Raw genomic sequence first — 22,135 nt, forward strand, 5'->3', positions numbered from 1 at the left:
TTCATGTAATTTTGTTTTTGTATACGAGAGTGTTAAAATATTAAAAAATGTTTTTAAATATATTTTAAATAAAAAATAAATAATATTTTATAAATAAAACAATATTTTGAATAGGCATGAACTTAAAAAACTCTGTTCAAGGTTCAATGCCCAAATAGGATTAATAATTGTAAGATGATATTATATTTTGATCAAACGACAAAATTACATTTTCATGATCTCTTATCATGAAGAAAAATATTTTTTTATTTATTTATGTATTAATTTTTGAAAACTCAATAAATTATCTCTTAAACTTCCATAATTTTATCAAAAATTATAATATTTTTAGATATCCATCAACATAGCTAATGTATATATATATATATTTGATGATATGAACATTAAAACTCGATAAGAGTGACAGAAATGAAGCAAATTAATGTGTTGATCATAAGTCTAATGGCAGGCAGGCCTCACCTACCACCCCGACATGACTATAAATGAATGGCATAACAATTTGGGATTTCAATCTTATTTATATCTAATAAAAATTTTAATTTTTTTTTTGAATGATGATTGAAATAAGAATGATATCACATTATAGATATAGAAATAAATCTAATTTTAAATTTTTATTAGATACAAATATAAAGATAAATAATATAATACTTATTTTATAATCATATTATATATATATTTATATATAATTAATAAATAAATTTTTTATTAAATATTATAAATTAATTACAATTAATCTATTTTTATTAAAAAATGTATTTTAATATATATTTATAAAAAATTATCTAAACGTATAAATTAAAAACTTTTTCAAAATAAAATTTAATTTTAAAAAAAATTATGAGTATTGAAATTATTTATACCAACTAAATATTCATAAAAATAAAAATATGAATAAATTTAAAACATTCATTAAACATGGATATAAATCAAAATATAATATAAAAAAACAAAAAATAAAAATAAAAAATACTCTACATTTCCGTACTCATCCATTAACATCCATTACAAACAGTAATACGATCTCAGTTGGCACTACTGTCCAGTAGTTATTGCTTCACCGACTACTTTGAAATTGCATCAATGAACGCCATGAATAATGGGGCCCGATCGTCTCCCTTGCTAGGAGCCTTGCGTGTGGCTGAATCCAATTGGGCAGTTGAACTGGTACCAGAGAAATTCAATGCCCTCAGATCCTCATTCAGAGACCAATTATCGCTTCTACTGCTATATATTCAGGCCTATGCTGAGAAGTAAGTCCAGAAAACTTCTCTTCTAAACTAAGAATTTTGGTTTCCTTTTAGGATATAGTATAAGTAGCATACAGCAATGGCTTGCAAAGGGCAGCTTCATGTGGATATTGAGCTCAAGTCTCCTGCAGAAAAGGTGTGGGGAACCATTAGGGACTCTACCAAAATTTTTCCTGAAGCCTTGTCCCATGATTACAGGAGCATTGAAGTGCTGGAAGGCGATGGCAAGGCCCCTGGATCTATCCGCCTCATTAATTACGCTGAAGGTAAAATAGTTATTGACATTTTATACTCCTCACTCTTGGACAAGAGAACTAGCTTAATTGTTAATCCAATAATCAGAGCCAGAAATGATATTTATTGTAGTATATGATTGTATTCTTCTCTAATTTGATAGAAATAATAGTTTTTGAAAATGCAAGTTATATAGTCAAGGATTTAGCACCTCCATATTAACAAATTTACCAAAAGTTGATTAATTTCCCATGCATGACTGTGTAAAATTACATTATATAAACTTCTTTGGACATCGAACTTGACCCAAAAAAATATAACTGAGTTTTGCATCTATAAAGAGTTTAAAGTCCACCTTTTTTGAATCCATACATGTAACCAGTATTAAGAGTGATATCTAACAAATTCAAATTTTAAATTTTTATATTTTCATATCACGATCTCTTTTGTTAAAAAAATCCGCCTTTTATTGCACCCAATGCAATAATAAGTGGCATTGATGCAAATGTACCCAAGGTTGTAGCTAAATTAAGGAGTGCAAATGAATATTACATACTAGTATAAGTGAAATTGAATATTTCGTCGTTGTTTTTTTCGTTTTAGGGTCTCCAATCGTTAAGGTATCAAAGGAGAAAATTGAATCAGTGGATGAAGCTGGGAAGATATATGTTTACAGCGTCATTGATGGAGATCTCCTGAAATACTACAAGACTTTTATCGCTAAGATCATTGTCATTCCCGAAGGCGAGTCAAGCTTGGTTAAATGGTCCTGTGAATTTGAGAAGGCGAGTGAAGAGATCCCTGATCCAAGCGTCATTAAGGAATTTGCAACGAAGAACTTTGTGGAGATCGATGACTATCTTCACACCAAGGCATAGACGCCAGACCAGGCCACCTATACCCCTTTTAATGGCGGTGTCTTATTATTAGTAAATAATAAGCAGGCGGATTCCTACTTGAGAATAGTTGTCCAAGTTTGCCTCCATGACTAGTGACCTCTTGCTATAGCAAGAAGAGACAAGGAAGAGCTTTGATCAGTTTGTTGCCTCGTATTTCAAGATTAATGTACTTAGTTTTCTTAATTGTCCCTATCTTGTCTGTTATCCGAGGAGTTTCGTTGCTACTGTATGATATAATAAATAATTTTTAATTTGAATGATTAAAATTTAATTCTGCCAATTTTAATTTTGAAAAAACAAACTACTAAGCCAGCCGAACAAAGGGGTTAAACCGTGTTCTCTGACCATTTCAAAAAGTCATAAACCCTTATAATTATTTATAAAAATCGATGTAGCATTAACATGGCATGAAATACATCATTTAAGTAAATAAATTTAAAACTATCTCTATTAAAAAATAAAGATTTTAAATTAACCATCTATTAGAAAAAACTCTTCAACTTTAGTTAATTTAAAATGGTAAAATGGATGAGTTATTGTGGAAACTGAAAGTATCTTAATGCTTAAATATAAAAGAGAGATTAGAGAGCTGAATAATGGCGATGTGACCAAAAGAGGAGCATTTCTTAACAAATGGCAATGAATCATTGAATCCTTTCATTTGTGGCTTTGCTAAGCATCATGGTTCCTCGATTACTTAGAAAAACATTGACGGATGAATGGATTGTTGGGAATTCATCCTGTAATTAATAGTTAAATCCATATATTAAGTAATGAAATAGTAATAATTATATAAAAGTATAAAATATGGCTAGATTAATCAAACCTTATAAATTTCTCTTAACAATTTAATGGTTATGACAAATTGTTAGATGAAAATCATAATATATAAATATAAAATTAATTAATTAGAGAATTAATACTAAACTAAAAGTATCTAATTCAAATTAAATAAAAATTACAATACTTGTATTTATTGTCAACATATTAAAAAAAATAAATATATCACATTCAATGTAGCTTGTAAAAAATTAAATTGGATAAAATTAAATTAGATTTAATTAAAAGAAAATAAAAACTTCATAGACTATATTAAATAAATTAAAAATTCGGGAAAATAGTAAAATGTCCATGACTTATTTAAAATAAAATAAATTTAGGTCGACGGATCCTCTATTTGTAGAAGGCTTACCGCCTCTCACTACATAATTCATTCATCTCATCTGTAGCCTATTCTTTATATGAATATCCGATGGGCAAACCGTTATTGGAACTTGAGTTAAGCCTAGTGGGATCAATATATGGTTAATTAACTTAATTTGATGATGTAGAATAGACAGAACAATCAATACTTGATGGTGATTTTTTTTTTTTTTTTTCAATTTTCTCTGATTACAAGATGTGCTCTGCGTTTATATGCAAGAAAGGATTTCATAGTTTTTGAACTTCTAGATACAACCTTAAGAATTATGAATGGGAACTGAACACCAGCCAGCCATAAAGCAACCAAAAGTCTCACCGCTCTCCTACTACTTCTATAACTGATTTCACCACACCATGATATGCAGTAGATATGACCTGATCATTTTTGCAGTTTTTTATTCACAAAGAAACCATATTTGACTGGGTCATTTAAAACTTGATGACTCTGTCCTCAAACCACGACCAAGCAGGGGAAAAAAGAGAAACAAAAAAAAAAAAAAAAAAAAAAAGAGAGAGAAACCCAGCAGGAAGATTTACAATTTACAGTGAGCGGCCTGCATATCATTATATACAGGTAATTGAAGGGCCTTCTAGCAAATCACAGCACCTTCTGATTTGAGTGATCAGATCACTTGCTGCTACTGAAGCTTTCACTTAAACAACAAAAAAAAAAAAAAAGTACCATTCCGCTTGCTTTCAATAATTGTTGTGGTGCTCTAGACTTGGGCATCTTCATTCTCCTGCAACAGAGGGATCTTCTGGTCTGAAGTATCATCCATTCTTTCAACATCACGCTCTTCTCGCAGTTCCTCTTCTCTTTTTTGCCCCCACATCACAGCATAGTACCCCGTTCCAGTTATAAATGTTCCTACTACACTGCAAAACGTTTTGTATCAATGAGATGAAAACTTTTGTACCTATAGGCTTTGCATATTTGCAGGAAATTAGAGAATTATGAAGCTGTCAACTTTTTAAGTGAATCCATTATTTATCAGAGTTCAAGTTTATGAAATTAACTTAATGTCACTTCGGGTTATAGTAGCTGAGAAATGTGGGAACCAAAAAAAAAAAAAAAAACAGAGAAAATGATATAATTACCTTCCATAATGAAGACTGTGAAGAAGCAGACACCATAGAATGTTGCAAAATCTATCCCAAATGGCTTGAACATGGACACATAAAAAGGGCCTTCATTCGTTTACATGCTAAATGAACGTTGCTACGGGTGATACTCCCAAAGACTCCCTATAAACGTTATTATTAATTGAATCTATTAGTCTTTATTAATTAATAGTTTGGTTTGAATTGGCAGAATTTCAGGATTTTGTTCTTACTGTCGCAACAATAAGTAGGAGCTCCAGGTCGAGTTTCAATTTGCAAGTATTTAGGTCTCTCTCCATAATTAAAGAGAAGACCAGACATTGGTTAGTCCCAGCTAAGCTGTAAAAAGATGCCACTTTTATCACTTGAGGATATTGTTCAACGGTTCCAAGCTGATCAAAAAGGAATTAAAAAAAAAAAAAGTTCTAGTGCTTGTGTGGTAAAAGAAAGGGAATGAAATTTTATTTGTGAACTGAAATTTTGTTTCTGAATAATATTCCATATTGAAATCGATAGGGAGGCAGCCGCAAGCAGAATCCCACCAAGAATCCAACGGTCTGGCGCCGAGAAGAAAATAAAATTTTTTGTACAACTTGAAGTTGGGTGGGCATAGAAAAAAGAGCATTTTCGTATAAACGGGCCTTTATATAGTTCTACTACAACTGCTCCTATGATTGAAATCAAGGTGCCATCACCTTGGCTTGGCTGCTGGAGCTTCTGCAATCGAGCCTTGTCATCCTGCGATTAATGAAATTTCAGCCAACTTTTTGAACAGCTGAAGATAAAAATATGAAGATGGCTTGCAGAAAATTAAGAACCTGAGAATGATGGAAAGCAAGAAGGAAATAAATGGAATTAGGAGACCCGTTGCACATACAACGATGGGTGAACTATAGCTTAGCCCAACGAATGCAAGGTTCTGAGATATTGCTATCCTACAAATCATCAACACCAAAAACAAGAGTCAATTTTCACTTTAAAGTTGGAACCAGGGATTTAAAAAGCAATCGCGGTTACGTTTTCGATCGCGTAGCATTTATTGCGTTTTCGGATATAACGAAGATAATTGCGGTCACTGCGGTCATCACGGTCGTGAAATTTTTTTTTTTTGCACAATTTATTATAAAATGTAATAATTATAATTATAATTATAAAAATTCTTATTCAATGATTTTTAAAATAGTTTATGACACTCTATGTTTTTTATTTTCTAAAAAAATTATTCATAATTTTATTTAGATTATAAAAAGTATTCATATTTGGTTTATCCATAAAATTTTTCTTGGCCAAGTTCATATTCAATATTAATTCTAGACAAATCATATATTAACAAAACATAATATGTTAAATACCAAGCATTTAATTTAATAAAATTACAAACTTAAAAATATAATAAATTCAAATTCCATCAACTACAATTATTGATACATATTTCAAATTTACCACATGGTAGAATGACGAGGAGGATCAGATTCTCTATCTTCACTTTGAGAGCTAAGTTGACTCCATCTCCATCCTTGAGACCTTTGTTCTTGATACATTTGAGGTGGAGGATATATTTGAGGATGATACATTTGTGGTGGAGAGTACATTTGTGGTAACTGATACATTTGAGGTGGAGGATATATTTGAAGAGGTGGAGGATACATTTGAGGTGGATAATAACCATATGGAGGTGGATAACCATGAGGAGGTTGAAAATTATGTTGTTCTGGTGGATAGTAATGTCTTTGAGTACTAACAGATGATTCACTATACTCAAAGTTACTAGAATTTGGTTTCTCACCTAAAGATGAAGAACCTCTAGAAATTTCATAGTGGTGCTTCTTTGCTTTTCCTTTTGATCGAGCTGTATGTGCACTTTGACCCTCACTAGATTCAGCAAATGGATTTTCTCTGTATTCTGCCATATTAATAAAAAGTTCACTAGTAGCAGCAAGCCCAAATTCTCCTCCAAGTGGGCTATAAGGTCGATTTGCATCCATATTATCACCAAATTTGCACCATCACCATCACCATCTCCATCACCATTTCCATCACCATCATCATCTGGACTTAAACCACCATCATCATCACTCTGACTTGGTGTTGGACTTGAACTTGAATGAGACATATTCCTCTCTTGAGATTGACGTGATCGTTCAACATTCATTTCATTATCAGAATTATCTGCAGGCAACCAATCAGAGTTTTGACCATCTAATAAAGGATTTTCTTTCTCTTGCAGCCATTCTGTTAGTGGATCATCATCTTCAAAAATATGGTCAAGGCTAATAGGATTAAAACTATTATTTATTACATTAATGCTCATTTTTTTCTAATGTCCCATCCTCAACCTCATACTATAATAGGTATATACAAGTTTCTAGAGTCTTGCAAACTTCAATCTGTTTCTTGCTTTGGTGTGAATATAGCTAAATGTGCTCCAATTACATTCACAATTTGATGCAGATGTTGTTTGACTAAGCACTTTGATTGTTAGTTTTTGTAATTCAGGAACACAAGTGCCATATATCATCCATCACTCAACTGTATAAAATTATTTAAATTAAATTTCAATGGGCTATACAATTAAATAATATAAATAAATTATAATTATTTAACTTACTATTTACTTGGATTCATTTGCTTCAAAGCTCTTTGTGCTTGTGGACTACCAAATGTTTCATGCTTGTCTCGAAATAATAATAACTACATCGATTGAAAATACAATAATAAATGAATAAATAAAAAATAATTTAATTTTTAATACATAAAACAAATGTTAAAGTTATAAAATAGTATTAAATACTAACCTGATTAATCATTCTGATTTGAGTATCTATCGAAGGTTCTAATCTTTCAATAACTGCTTTTATACCTTCTAATGTTTCCTTAAATACATTTACAGAATGTTCCACTCCAAATTGAAATTGTGGATTTAGATAGTAACCTAAACATAATTTATAACAATATTATATTAAAGTAATAAAAAATAAATATATAAGCAATTTAAGTATAAAAAATAAACATAGTTTTTAAATACCATCTATATTCTTGGTTTACTTACCAACTGAATGCAAGTCAGAGTGCATGAAACTCCATCTATTGTCAATAATCTTTTCATATTCAGCAGAATAACGACAAGTTTATTGAATTGCTTGTTTAGCTCTATCCACAGCCTTGTACATAAAGCCCATTGTTGATTTTCCATCACCATCCACAAAGCGCAACACTTTTACTAAAGGCTCATAAACTTTTATTATATCACCTGCTTTTTTCCAAAAATCTTTTCTCAAAATGATTTTTTTGACTTCATAAGCAGGTCCTGATTTTTGTTGTCCCCATTTTGAATCTTTAAATTCCTATATATTCATCAATAAATTTTTAGAGTAATATATTTTAAATTAATATTTTAAAACAATAATATCATAAAAAGATGCTAGATTTAAATAATTGTACTAATTACTAAGTACTAACCTTTGAATTGAATATCTCTCTCAAACTTTGCTTTTGCCTCATTATTTCTTCTAATTGTATGAAATGAGTGACAAATCGAGTAAGAGCAGGACGAAGTATTTGCTTCCCTTGTGTATATTTCTTCATCAAATTAACAGTCCAAATGTGATTGTATATAAAACAAGTCACTTTCTTTGCATCATCCAAAACTTTTGCCACATTTTTTTCCTCCCAATATCTTTAAGGCACAAGTCTAAACAATGAGCTGAACATGTTGTCCAATACAAAATGTTTTCTCTTCTCTATTAGTTTTTTTCCTACGGCCTTAAGTGCTGCCTCGTTATCAGTGACTATTTGAACAATGTATTTTTCTCCAATTTCTTCCACAACTTCATCAATAATCTGTAGTAAAAGTTTGTATCTCTACTACGAACACTTGAGACATTTATAGATTTCCACAAAATAGTCCCTTTACTACAGTAAACAAAAAAATTAATGATATGCATTTGATTCAAACTATTGGTCTAACCATTACACATCAAAGTGACACCCAATTCATTCCAATAAGCTTTTAATCCATTAACCCATTCATGAACTTATTGATACTCAGACTCTAAATACACATCTGAGACCTCATAAGGTGTTGGAAGTCTTACATGTTGGCCAACTTCTGCTGCCACAGAAATCAAATTATGCAACCATGGGGAATTTGCTAATTGAAAAGGAAATCGATCACATATCAAAAATTTTGATACTGATTCACCCATTTTTCTTCTTAATGTCTTTAGAAATGAATCATTTACTTTTGGTTGTCTTGAACTTTTACTTTTAATCAATTCAGGAATAGTTCCCCTTAATGAAAATTCAGACTCATTTGGAGTTGATTTCTTTGTTCTTTCTTCAAAATATTCAGCAACCGAACCATGAGAGCTTCGTTCTTCTTCATATATGTTATTCCAACCACTAGTTCTTTGTCTGAATTCTTGTCTTCTGTGCCACTAATGTTGTGATTGGATACTATCTCGCACGGCTTGTCTAGTAGCAATGTCTTCATCAATAAATCATTCATAATCATCTTCCCCTCTTAACTGTGATAAAAATTCATTTTTTCTTCTTTTGTTGTCAGCCTTTTTTGATTTGATTTCTTGAAGGAGTTTCATCATACTTTCTCTTACTATACCTATTAATAATATAGTTAAAAAAAAAAGAGAAAATTAGTTGCACATGCTTATGTAATTTTATAATTTTTATTAAGAAATTAACAATAATATTTTCAAAGAAATTAAAAAAACATAACATACCAGTAACGTTGGGGCATGGTGCAACATTGCCAGTTTTATGAGCAATGTGTTTGAAACGTGTTATTCCTCCTTTTACAACTTTACCACAAAGTTTACATGAAATATTTCCTCTTGTATTTGGCACAGGGGTTCCAAAATGTCAACCTATATCATCACTTGACGTGCCATCTACTCCTTTACTCGAAAATTCTTCACGTGGTGACATACTTACTATTTTGTATAAAAACAAAATAAATTTATATTTAGAAATATTAATATTACTTATTACATCATTAAAAATTGATTTTACGCTAAATTTTTTAATTTTTAGTTTTTAATCTTAAGAATATTATTAAATAACTTAATCTTTTTGATGCACTAATTGATATTAACTTTTTTATCACAAATAACTTCAAATAATTATATAATAAATACAATCTTCAATAATTACACAAAAATAATAAGAATTAATCTAATATCAAAAGAATTGACAACAATATAAATATCAAAACAACAAAAAAAAATTATTAAATTTCATATACAAAATTATAAATTAATATCTAACACAATCAAAATATAATATTTAATTTTAATTAATTTTTGTCTAACTTATATAAAAAAATTATCAATAATTTTCATCTACAATCTCTATGTATATCATATTAAATTATTAATCTCTTATTTTTTTTAATTATAAATCTTCAATCCCTCTAATTAGATTTTATCTAAAAAAAATTTCAAAAATTAAAAGTTTTCAAACTTATATTTTAATAAAATTTTCAAACCTATATTTTTTATTTTTTAGTTTTTAATCTTAATAAGAGTAATAGATCATAAAATGCTAAATTTGTTAAGTAACTTAATTTTTTTGATACAATAATTGATATAAAAATTTTTTTTATCACAAACAACTTTTAATAATTATATAATAAACACAATATTCAATAATTACACAAAAATAACAAGAATTAATAAAATATCAAAAGAATTTATAATAATATAAATATCAAAACAACAACAAAAATTAAAATTCATATACAAAATTATAAATTAATATATAACACAATCAAATTATAATATTTAATTTTAATTATTTTTCATCTAACTTATACAAAAAAATTTATCAAAATTTTTCATTTAAAATATCTATATATTATATTAATTATAAATTTTCAAAACCACTAATTAAATTTTATCTAAAAAATTTTCAAAAATTAATTATAAAACTAAATAAAAAAATTCAATCCCACCCTCCAAACACCCTACCACACCCAATCCCTCCCCACCCCCATCAATCACTCTCCACCTTACCTCCCAACATCCCACCACACCCAATCCCTCCTCACCTTCCTCGCAATGCCCCACCACACCCAATCCTCCCCACCCCATCCAATCTCTCGACGTGCCTAATATATCAAATTGTTTAATTCTTTCTAACAAACGGAGACCCTTCTAGAAACGCTCCATTTTTTTGTTCATCATCTTCTTCTTCTTGCATCTTACCTTATCTGACTTTCCAAAAAAATTTTTTTTTTCATCTCTCATTTTCTTTCACATCCCTTTATCACTACCACTTGCTGACTTATCTAATATCTACAGATATCTTATTCGTCTTTCAACTCTCACAAGATACAACAGATCATTTTACAAAAATTTTACAAAAAAAAAAAAGGTAATTTAATTTTTTTTTTCTTACCTTGTTTGATCTTGAATGTTGATTGAAAACTTGAGGTTGATTTCAATTTGAATGCCGAAAATGCCGTTTGAATGGTTGAAAGTTGAAAGTTGAAATAATTGATCTGTTTTCTAGCTCGTTTTAAAATTTCTTTTGATGATAAAGATATGAGATTGTGACTTGTAAGCTTTATTTTTTAAGTTGGCTTTTACTTTTACTTTTGCAGGTTTTTTGTTTTATTTTGCAGCCTCAAAATTTTATTTTTTTGTTAGAACTATTAGATTCGTGAGAAAAACGAAATAACGACAATAACGGTCTGTTATTGCCACTATTGCCCGTTACGCCGTTATTTTGCGACCGTTACTCTCCGTTTTTGCTGTGAATGAATTTTTCAACCGTTTTCTATCTATTAACAGTGGCGGAAGGTAGCGCTACCGCAATTTTGCGGCCGTTATTCCACTATCAAACCGTTATTTGAATCTTTGGTTGAAACAGAAAAGAGATATAGATGGAAGAGATAGAACAGACCCTGTTAAACCCAGGAAAAATATACGCACGAAAAGTGGGAAGGTGAAGAGCGACTGTTCTGTTCTGCAGTGAGAAAGAAACAAAGATAAAGAACTGGAATGGAAACAACGTGTCAAGAAATGAGGAGCAAGTGAAGATACACAAAGGGAAGGATAGAGGGGAGACACCTTTCCCGGTGAAAAAGAAAGGAAAAAGGGAGTAGCAGGAGAGAACCAATAGCATTGGTGTACACTACAAATAACCATGGCCGTTTTCGCCAATATCGTCAATGCTGTGGTGCAACCCTCCATTAACACCATCACCTTAGACGGCACTACTTCACCCATTCCCTCTTTTGGATGATATATCAAAACAAACAGCAACAAGAGGTAGAGAGTTCACCAAGTAATGAAAAAACCTGTCACGAAGCAGGCTTGTTAAGTTGTTCTCCCTCTCTTTGTTTGGCGGCCTGCTTGCGTGTGTGGGGTATTTATAAAGAACGAAAGAGGCTTTCTTTTGTGAGGAGAAGACAGTGAGAGTAGCCCTTCAAATATGGGTGAAGCTACATGGGAATGAAAAAGCGACTTGGTTGCCTGACTCCTGATCCAAGCATCCAGGGAGATACTGACGTGAGATTCATACGTTAATGTACAACTAAAACTTTGGTTTCGGTTATAGTTTTAATAATTAAAATTTTATTATTTATCCAGAGATATATATATATATATATATATATATTTTTGTGTGTTTTAGTTGCGGATAGCACTAAAGGTGATTTTTAAGTCGTTTAAGGAATGATTTATACCATTAGTTAGAAAGTATGATTAAGGGGTGGTGATTTGACGATCAAGTCAATCAAGTGCTTTAAAAGGAAAAAAGTGAATTACAGAGATTGCTAAGAAAGCTTAAAGGCGAGAGGTTTAAAAGTGCCCCATGTATAACACCTGTAAAACTTTAAATTTTTAAAAAAGTAATATTTGACAATTATTTGGAAATGAAAAAAAAGCAATTTACTTTATTTAATTTTTTTAAATTACATAATATTCTTAAATATTTAATAAAAATCAAAATTCGACATTCTAATGTTATTAAAATAATAATAATAAGTATATTAAATATGGCTATGTATTTATTAAGCCAATATAAACCTTCTAATATTTTACTCACACGATTCTTTTGATACTAATAATATATATATATATATATATATATATATATATATATATATAAAACAAATGCTCTACCCATGCATAGCATGGGCTTAAAACTAGTTAAATATTAATGCTCCAAACCATAATTAATAAAACAAAATTCTTAATACGCTGGTTTCGTTTCGATTAAATAACTTGGCTACATGTTTTCATTTATTTATGTATTGTTTTTACATTGATTAAGGGATAGAGATTTGGATGTTTTCATTTAATTTGGCTTCAATACTTTATTACACCAATGTTTTTTGAGCAAAGGTTTAATAGTTAACAATGGGTCATAATCTAAAATGTTTTTGATTTCATGGGGGTTGGAGTTGTGGTCGACATTGACAATGGCCCTACCTTAAAGCATTATAATACTAAGCATACTGGACAACTCACTTGCATAAAAATAACAGGGGACCTAACCATCCCTTCCAAATCTTTATCATTTTTCCTAGAGGCCATGGGTGAGCATCGGGTGCTTAGGACCCACCTGAAGAGGGTCAAAAATGATTAAAGAAGGCTAATGGAAGAAATAAATACATTTTTGCTACAACTCAAAACCTCTTATCATTTCAGTATTTCATTAGCTAATTTATGGTTGATAACAGAATTTAATCCTGATTTACTTATCAAGGAAGTTACTTGCCTATTGTTATTGATAGAATGTTAAACTTTTAATTATAATTATCAAAATTCAAATCCTGATAACTTCAAGTATTAAAAAAATTGTATTATATATTTGAATGGATCGCACCCTCATCATTATTTTATATGCGAAGAGAGGCTAGCTAATCCATTTCCAGTCCGCCATACATCACAAACACTGAAACTTTCTTCGTCTCCCTAATCAACCGAGTGCTGTAATTGCAATGTATTACCTAGGTATTGGAAGAAGAGAGAAATAGTAACGAATGGGTTGTTTTAAGATGCAGTGCACTTCCCCTAATGTGTTTATGCAAGATTAGTATTTTCTGCACAACCCTGGTAAGTCCTAATTACAACTGAACTTCTACGCAATGCTCACATCCATATTCGTGCCTCCCATATCCATCACCCAGTATTACACCAGAAAGAAATGTTTATGCAGTCACATTGTTTCTATTCAACTTTTTCCTCCCTTCAGGTGCAGGCTAAACAATTATAATACTAACAAATACGTCAAAAATGACATATGGGCAAATTCTCAAGGATTTGCACAACTCATACTAGGAGAGAAAAACTAAAAAAGAAAAGGAAATCATACAGATTATCAACTCGTTGACAGATAAATTATAATTCAAAATATGACAGAATAAAAAGTGTGCTTCAATGGTTTCAAAGGATAAAAGCAATGTACTAAAGATGTCTTCTCATACACGGGAGGCACCCGATATTATTTGAAATAACCCTATATATTGTCTCCTGACCTATAAATTAGGAGGAAAAAGAGAAAAGCACTGTGTATTAGAATGCAGCAGGGGACAACAGATAGCTATGGCTAATTCAAACCAACCATCAATACCAACTTGATGTAATGTATGCCGGTAATACTATATATATGTGAGTGACAAAAAAAGAAATTATAATTAAATATGGATATTTTCATAACCTTGAGATAAATTTTAAATAATGACAGAAGTCAGTTACCATAACGATCAATGCTACCAGCTTAATTAATTCTACGCTAATCCAAACTGTATGAGAATGGCTTGTCAACTCTTTTTAAACCTTCAAAGCAATCCTATATATACACCAGTTGTACTGCAATGAAGTCTGGATATGCCCTGCACTATAACTATGAGATTAAGAACTAATGTGAAAGGTAAATGTGAATATCCAAAAAGATGCCAAAAAAAAAAAAAAAAATCCTAGGTCTTTATTACCAAAATGATTGACTTCATATTATAGAACAAAGAATAAATCCCTTTATTTGCTTATTTTATTGAATGATCTCTTCAAACTGAAGATTCCTACTATTCAATTCCTATAGCATGAACAAAGGCAGCTTGAGATATAGGCCAACCAATCCGGTGAGCTAGCTTGTAAAACAAACATGGTCTTTCTTAGGTCAATGGTTTCCTGTTTTATTTATGCTGAGGTTTGGGGGTGTTATCTAGAAAAGAATCCAAGCCTATAGTGAGTAGTGAGCTAAATCCCCAAAATTAGCTGAAGATGACATAATGGCACTGTTACATTTAAAATGAGATACCTGTTTTGATTGACTGTTCAAAAACTCCTATGTTTCTCCAGTTTTATTTGACAAGAGAGCGACATTTTGACTGCTTGATTCCAATGTCATCCCCAGAGTATGCTCATCTACCTTTGCTTCTTTCGCTTTTCCCCACATCACCGAGTAAAACCCAGCAACAATGACAATTGCTCCAACTAAACTGTCACATGTTTGAAATAAAATTGGTAATTTATGTCTTACTTTCTTTTATAAATAATGAGAGGGTGGACACAAGAAAGAACAACATGATAAATGAGAAATAAGCTTGAAATCCCATCTACATCCCACAGCTGAAAAGAGCTCTAAACAAAACCAAGACGTAAAGCAGCAGCAGCAACAACAGCAATCATAGTAATAACAATACAGACAGCAAAACTACTGCAATAACAAGTATAGCAAATGATGAATACATTACCTTCCAAGATAGAACGCATCCCCTGTGAAGATAACACCCATGACAACTGAAATGACAATTCCCAAAGGCTTGAACATGGCAACAAAAACAGGCCCTGTCCTATGCAGGCACCAGGTAGAAACCCCAAGTTGGAAGGCAGAACCAAACACAGCCTACATTTTCCCATGATAAAGCTCTTGATTAACTAGGTGAAAATTAGGCTAACTGTGCAGTACCCAACTGCTAAATTATACAGTATAGATTATTTTTAGACTCTAACCACTTACTGAGTATAAAACAGCAACCAATCTCACATAAGGTTTAAAGCTCCATGCACTCAGATCTCTTTCCATAACCAAACAGACTATTCCTGACTGAAGGGTCACAAAGAAGCAATAGTAGAAGACAACAACAAGCTCAGCTGGGAATTTCTTAAGGACTGATGCCTGAAAGATAAGGAATACAAATCATTTCCTTTCTCTTAAAGTAAGAAATCACAATGAAACTTGCTTCAACTTTACACACACATACAAAGAAGATGATTCAACCTGTACAATAATCCAGGCAGAAGCAAACACGCAATCAGCAGCAAGGAGAAATCCTCCAATGACCCAATTAGACTGCTGCATGAGAAGTTGATGAGGTGAGCTTGAATGTGAGGGTGCCATCAAAAGTGAGGGGCCTTTATAGAAAGTCACAATGAATGCCCCAACAATTGACACTATTGTTCCCAGTGATTTAACTTGGCTACTGCTACTTCTCAAATGCAGTTTTTCCATCCTGAAATCACCAAATGCAACAATTTAAATCTATCTACAACAACATATGTTTTACCCGTCTGCTACTGTTACACAACTGCACTTCACTACAATATTTTGTACATGACAAGTATGTAAATAGCCAATTCAGTTCATTCACTGCTCATGTATTGACATATAATTTTAGATAATAGAACAGGGAAAAGATTGGACAGGAGCAGGAATCTTAGCTGGATAACATCGATTTTAAAAGAAAGCAAACCATTCTTTTAAAGCATCTTTCATTTTCTTTCGTTTTTTTTTTTTTTTTTTTTTTTTGGAAAGTTGGGGATGACAACACGAAAAACCAACAAGAACCACAATCAACCTAAAATTTCTTCCAGATATCTACACCACATTTATCACCTGGATTCAATTTACACCAATAAGAATGCAATAACAATACCTAACACCAAGTCTAAGTTGACCTTGACAATTGTTGGCTAAAAGGAATACTGTATCAGTCCTTGGCTATCCAACAGGGTTTCAAAATGAGAATGAAAAGCAAGGAAAGCTGTCATAAGAAGGATCTCAGTTGTAAGCAGCTTATAAAGTGATGAATATCACTATTTGTGGCAAGGAGATTAAACACATTTGTAACTTAAATAAATTCCCATGTATGCCCTTTTGTACTAATAAGAGGCGCAGGCAACTTCCTAGGGACTGCAATCTGCTTCCTCTAAGCAACCATATTTCTTAACTACACAAGCAATCCCAAGAGGAATTATGAGGTATATAAACAAACAAAAAATGAAGGCTGCAGATAAATTACTTCAAACTATAGCTCCAACCATTGGCCCTGCTACATTGATTCCTTATATTTCTTTATCCACCTATACTTTTTTATCCTAAATCTAAATGAATTGAATGGCATTAGTTCCATGAAAAATCAACTTCCCTCAACACAAAGAGGGAAAAAAGAGACAGGAAATGGACAACAAAAGATGATAATAATCGAGAGTTATCAGATTAAGCAGTTACAAACAAAACAGTAGGACAGGAGAAAATAACCTGAAAGCAACGGCAAGTATGAAGGTGAGACCTGGGATGAGGTTAAGCATGGCAGTCGCAAGAGTAGGCGAGCTATAATATATCCCAGCATACCCAAAAATCTGGGCAAAGCAACTGCATACAAGTAAAATATCAATGAAATCCTCAAACCCTAGACATTTAATACAATCCAATATTCGTGCATGCACCAAGGAGATTAAAAAGAAACAAGAATTCATTCAACTAAATAAAACAAAAAGAAGAAGCACATCATGATTTTCATTTATCTTACATACCCAAGAAGGCCAAGCAAGAAAAACCAACAGAGAATAGAGGAAGAGAGTGGAGGACGCCCTGATCTGCTTTGCAAATAGAAATCAAACGAAATGGTGTTATGGGTATTACAGAGCGAGAGAGAAAGCGGGAAGGGAAGGGAAGGATACCTGTGGAAGAGAAAAGAAGAAGGGAGGAGAATAAGAGAGGCAAGAGCATTGGAATAAAAGACAAAGATGATGTTGGACATCCCATGGGACATGGCTGCTTTGCCCATTATCATTAGTCCAACTTGAGCACACTCTGCCATTACCATGCCCACCATAGGCAAAGCAATCTCCTTTCCCATTCTCCGATTCTCTTTCTCTTTGTTCAGAACGAAATTCAGTTGGCGCTGCACTTCTGTCTTCCGGGTCTTTGGTCGTTTTGACGTAACTGGACTTTGGAGTCAAGTTATTATGCTAGAAGGCAAGCGACTTGTCCAATTCGCTGCTGACATAGCTCCTTTCGTCATTGCCTCTCATTTTTATTTGTTTTTCATTGCCAGTCCATTTGCCCGTGATTAAGAGAGTAATACATAGAATCGATATAGCATTAAATTCGAATTTAAATTTGATTTAAAATTGAAATTTAAAATTTGTATTGAATTTGATCAAATTTTATTTTTTTAATCTGAGCTTAATTCGAAATAAAAATCGAATTACTTGAGTTCACTCGACTAAGCAATTTGATTTGAAATTGAAGTTCGAAACTTGAATTAAACTTAATCAAATTTTATTTTTTAGCTCGAGCTTAACTCGAAATAAAAAATCGAATTACTTAAGCTCGCTGGATCAACCTCGATTAACATGTAAAAATAATTTTGATTTTTATATTTGATAAAAGCTCGATTATTTGTACTCGAGCTAAAATTTGAGTTCGAAATATTTTATTAATTAAAATAAGAAAAATATATTTAAATATTAAAATTCGATTAGACTCGTCAGCTATTTGAGCTTAATATAAGAATGTTCAAGCTTGACTTGATCGATAAGTCAAGTTATTCGAGTTTAAACTCAACTCGATAATAATCTAGTCAAATTTAAATTTTATTCGAATTGAACTCGAATAATTTATAAATATTAATGTATTATTTACACATTTACTAATGACAAAAAACATTCAGGTGATAATGGTTGAAGGAAGGAGATTATTTTTAATAGTCTTATATCTGCATTTTTAACCACACATTGGACACCTATAATATTGGACATGTAGTAAATTTTTTTTTAGCCACTCAATCAAAGAATAGTTTATTTCATATGTAATCCTTTACATCGTGTACAAGCTTATATTTATTTTCACACAGTCCCTTCATAGTGAAACAAAACTAAATCCTAAGTATTTTTTGAGTAATCCCAGAAACAAACAGCTCTAAATACTTAGTGTTACCTATCCTTCAGTTTAACAGAGTAGTGCTAGCAAACCATCCTTACTTGGAATGCTCACCGACGAAAAAGGGGTTTGGTTAACCCAATTTGACAAGCTTATTTTCCTCTTGAATTGGTGTGCAATCTAATTTGTTGCTGCTTTTGCAATCCCGTTGATCCAATTAACTTTGAATCCTTCAAACTTCCCTTTCATTCTTTCAATATCTTTCACAATTGGATCCTGTCTCAACAAGTATTTTCCTAAACCTCATATTGCTAGCCTGTATCACACCCTTTTTCACAACCAATGCTTCAACCTCTACCATATCATGTACTACTATTTCCTTCCCTTCTCTACCCACCAATTCTCCTTCATAGTTCTTTATAACCATTCTTATCCCAGTATTTTTACTTTTTTCATTGTAAGCTCCATCACAGTTTATCTTTCATTCTTTTCTTGGTTTCTGCCACTTTTCTTTCTCCATCTTATTTATTGTCTGTAATATCGTCTCTTTCTCCATTATGTTTGACCTTTTCCCAACTACTTTTTTTTTCTTTATCACTTCTGTTGGCTCTGGCTTTTTGTTTTGGATGATAACGTTACACCTCTCTTTACAAATTAACTAACAAGTATGAGCAATTATCATCTCTAGTCTTTTTCTTTCCTCCTACCCCATCTATTTATTTTCAAAGAACCTCCCCAACCAAGAGTTAATTGTTTTTACTTTTTCCCTATCCACCTTATATCCTATATCAGCTCTAAACCACACAACCAATGTCCATTCACACAGAATCAAAAAGTGTTCAATGGTTTTAGGTTCTATATTGCAAATTTGATAAATAAGACTATTCTTTACCTTTCTCCTCCCTAGGTTTTAGGCTGTTGCAGCTGAATTGGTGTAGGCTTTCCACATAAAGTTTTGTATCTTAGGTGGAAAGGTAATTTCTAGATTGTCTTCCAAATCAAATACTTTATGGTATGAGAAGATGAAAGTTTGCATTCTTTTTTTTTCACTTCCTTCTTTTTTAGTACATGGTATCCAACTTTTACTAAGTATTCTCTATTTGCAGTACTCAGCCATATAATTATGTCCTTTCCCCCTTTCTTCGCATACAGGGATTGTTTCAATGGCTTTTACCTCATCTGCAGTTATTTTTTCTTTGATGGCATCTAGTCTCCATCTTCTTTTTTCTCTATCACTAATCTCTGATACTCTTATGGGCAATCTCATTCTTTGTATTTATTCTTCATCAGGTTGCTTTAACACAATTCTAGGTATCCACTTATCCCTCTAAATATTCACATCTTTTTTTCCCATCACTTGTCAAGTTATGTATTCCTTCAAAACCTCATTTCCTTCTGACAAACTCACCAATATCCAAGACATTTTTGCTTTTTTTTTTGCCTCCATCAACGAACATTTTGGAAAGTATATTCCTTTTATGACTTTTACCCATAATGCATCATAATCAACCATTATTCTCTAACAGTGCTTAGCCAATAGAGCTTTATTCATTGTACTCAAATCTTTGAATCCCATTCTTCCATTTCTTTTTCTTATTTAATATTTGGCTAATTTATCCAATGAATCTTATTCTTGTCTTGCTACTGCCCCACTAAAAATTTGCTATAGCTGCATTTACTTCTTCACTTGCTTTTTTTGGTAGTTTAAAGTAATGTATTGTATAGATTAGAATGGTACTTACTACAACAGTTATTAACACTTATCTTCTTCCTTGAGATAAAAGCTCTTCTTCCATGCTTTCATCTTTCCCACTATTTTATCCTTGATAAATCTCATTGCTTTTATTTTTGTCTTTCCCCAACATAAAGGAATCCCTAAATATGCCCCTAGATTTTCAACCTTTTGTATCTTCAACCTATCCACCATCTTTTGTTTGATCTATTATGGTATATTCGAGCTAAAGATTGTTGGAATTTACCTTAAATCTCATAATCTCACATAAAAAATTAGTGAGTTTTTTTTAGTTTATCTTGTATCCCACATCGAGAGTTTAGTAAAGGTATAAGTGGTTTCACCTTTATAAATAAGATATTTTGGTTTTGGTTTGGTAATCCCAGATAGTTAGTATTAAAAGAATAGCTATGAGTAGGCTATTAAAATGGTGTAATTGAGTTTTGGGTTAAGTTTTGAGTAAGAAGTTTTTGGAGACTTTTCTCATTCTAAAAGTCTCACAATTGTAAAGATTTATTTGATAGTGGATTAGGTTTGGAGTAGGCAATTTTGAGTTGGGCCAAACAAATATATTTATATGTTCTTATTCTTGATTTAAGTTTGCTATTTTGCATGTGAGTTCTGCATGTGTGTGTTGATTTTTTCAACAAGTAGTATCAGAGCTGTGTTGATTTTCTAGCAAGTGGTATCAAAGCTGTGGTAATCTCTAACAAGTGGTATCAGAGCGAGGTTCGAGGTTTAAGGTTCATAGGCCCAAGAGATCTGAAGCAGTGTTTAAAGATGTCTGAAGAATGTATGTATAGTATGCCTATGCTTAAGTTTGAGATTTCATTATTTTATGAAAAAAGTAATTTTATGTTATGACAAAGTATGATTCAAGATCTATTAGTACAATAAGGGTTGGATCAGGCATTAAAAAGTAATAAGCTTGAGGAAATATCTGATGATAATTGGAATAAAATTCAGAAAAAAGTCTAAGTACTATTAGATTGACGCTAGCTCTAAAAGTAAAGTACAGTGTGTTGACTGAGAGTACTTTGAGAGTTTGTGGAATAAGCTTGAGGGTATTTATGCTTTGAAGTTATTAATTAACAGATTATGTTTGAAAATGAATTTGTATTATCTAAAGATAAAAGAAGGTACGAGTTTTCATAATCACCTGAATAAGTTTAATAGATTGGTTTCTCAATTGTTGGTAATTTCTGTTGATGAGTTAAAAGATAAAGAGAAGGCTTTAATTTTTTTGTCATTTTTATCCAAATCTTATAGGCCTTTAGTTCAGACTATGTTGGTGGTTATGTCTACTTTGAGGTTAGATGATGTGATTGCCTTGTTACGTGAGAATGAAAGGTTTATGAGAGCATAGAACTAATCACCTAGGGGGAGTACACTAGCTATAGAGGGTTTTGATCGAGGGGAGGACTCAAAAGAGAATTGATGGATCAAGAAAGAGATTCAAGTCAAGAGATAGAGATTATAGTGATATAGAATATTATTATTATGGTGAAAAAAGGCATATCCAAGTGCGCTGTAGAAAGCTAAGAAGGGATGTGGCTACTTTCAAAAGAGCAAATGATGAGAAC

General features: G+C 31.7%; 2 protein-coding genes and 1 pseudogene across 7 annotated transcripts; 1 reads left to right on the top strand and 2 right to left on the bottom strand.

Moving 5' to 3' along the window:
- The first annotated feature begins 1,254 nt into the window (after positions 1–1,254).
- On the top strand, positions 1,255–2,663 carry LOC111288150 (MLP-like protein 423). Its single transcript, XM_022878921.2, has 2 exons — positions 1,255–1,516; positions 2,088–2,663. Exons 1-2 carry the CDS (start codon positions 1,330–1,332, stop codon positions 2,360–2,362), a joined length of 462 nt encoding a protein of 153 aa, XP_022734656.1. The 5' UTR covers positions 1,255–1,329; the 3' UTR covers positions 2,363–2,663.
- A 1,403-nt stretch (positions 2,664–4,066) lies between these two features.
- Positions 4,067–12,325, bottom strand: LOC111287984 (WAT1-related protein At1g70260-like; annotated as a pseudogene). The gene is made up of 7 exons (XR_016341696.1): positions 11,776–12,325; positions 11,609–11,671; positions 5,506–5,622; positions 5,178–5,425; positions 4,921–5,083; positions 4,685–4,831; positions 4,067–4,462 (listed from the first exon to the last, which is right to left on the bottom strand). The product of XR_016341696.1 is annotated as a WAT1-related protein At1g70260-like (transcript).
- Positions 12,326–14,003: 1,678 nt separating this feature from the next.
- Positions 14,004–17,940, bottom strand: LOC111287983 (WAT1-related protein At5g40240-like). 5 transcript variants are annotated; one of them, XM_022878709.2, is made up of 8 exons: positions 17,617–17,893; positions 17,470–17,532; positions 17,195–17,308; positions 15,935–16,166; positions 15,674–15,832; positions 15,408–15,559; positions 14,972–15,152; positions 14,004–14,189 (listed from the first exon to the last, which is right to left on the bottom strand). In XM_022878709.2, the coding sequence occupies exons 1-7, from the start codon at positions 17,793–17,795 to the stop codon at positions 14,999–15,001; spliced, it is 1,053 nt and encodes a 350-aa protein (XP_022734444.2). In that variant the 5' UTR covers positions 17,796–17,893; the 3' UTR covers positions 14,004–14,189; positions 14,972–14,998. The 5 variants fall into 5 exon arrangements, with proteins under 5 accessions (XP_022734444.2, XP_089615991.1, XP_022734445.2 ...); XM_022878710.2 differs by lacking the exon at positions 14,004–14,189 and adding an exon at positions 14,343–14,546 and having other exon boundaries at positions 17,617–17,940; XM_089759865.1 differs by having other exon boundaries at positions 17,470–17,899.
- Positions 17,941–22,135: the final 4,195 nt, after the last annotated feature.

This window comes from Durio zibethinus, chromosome 4 (assembly GCF_047325235.1).
Source record: "Durio zibethinus cultivar Kanyao isolate XHJ-2024 chromosome 4, ASM4732523v1, whole genome shotgun sequence".
Lineage (NCBI taxonomy): Eukaryota > Viridiplantae > Streptophyta > Magnoliopsida > Malvales > Malvaceae > Durio > Durio zibethinus.

Excerpts from the sequence above, each read along its gene's own strand:
- LOC111287983 (XM_089759865.1), bottom strand. The coding sequence starts at position 17,795 with ATGGGAAAGGAGATTGCTTTGCCTATGGTGGGCATGGTAATGGCAGAG. Across the intron at positions 17,309-17,469 it reads TTCTTGCTTGGCCTTCTTGG|TTGCTTTGCCCAGATTTTTG; the intron begins GTATGTAAGATA and ends ACTTGTATGCAG. Across the intron at positions 16,167-17,194 it reads ATACTTGCCGTTGCTTTCAG|GATGGAAAAACTGCATTTGA; the intron begins GTTATTTTCTCC and ends TGGTGATTTCAG.
- LOC111288150 (XM_022878921.2), top strand. The coding sequence starts at position 1,330 with ATGGCTTGCAAAGGGCAGCTTCATGTGGATATTGAGCTCAAGTCTCCT. Across the intron at positions 1,517-2,087 it reads CCTCATTAATTACGCTGAAG|GGTCTCCAATCGTTAAGGTA; the intron begins GTAAAATAGTTA and ends TTTTCGTTTTAG.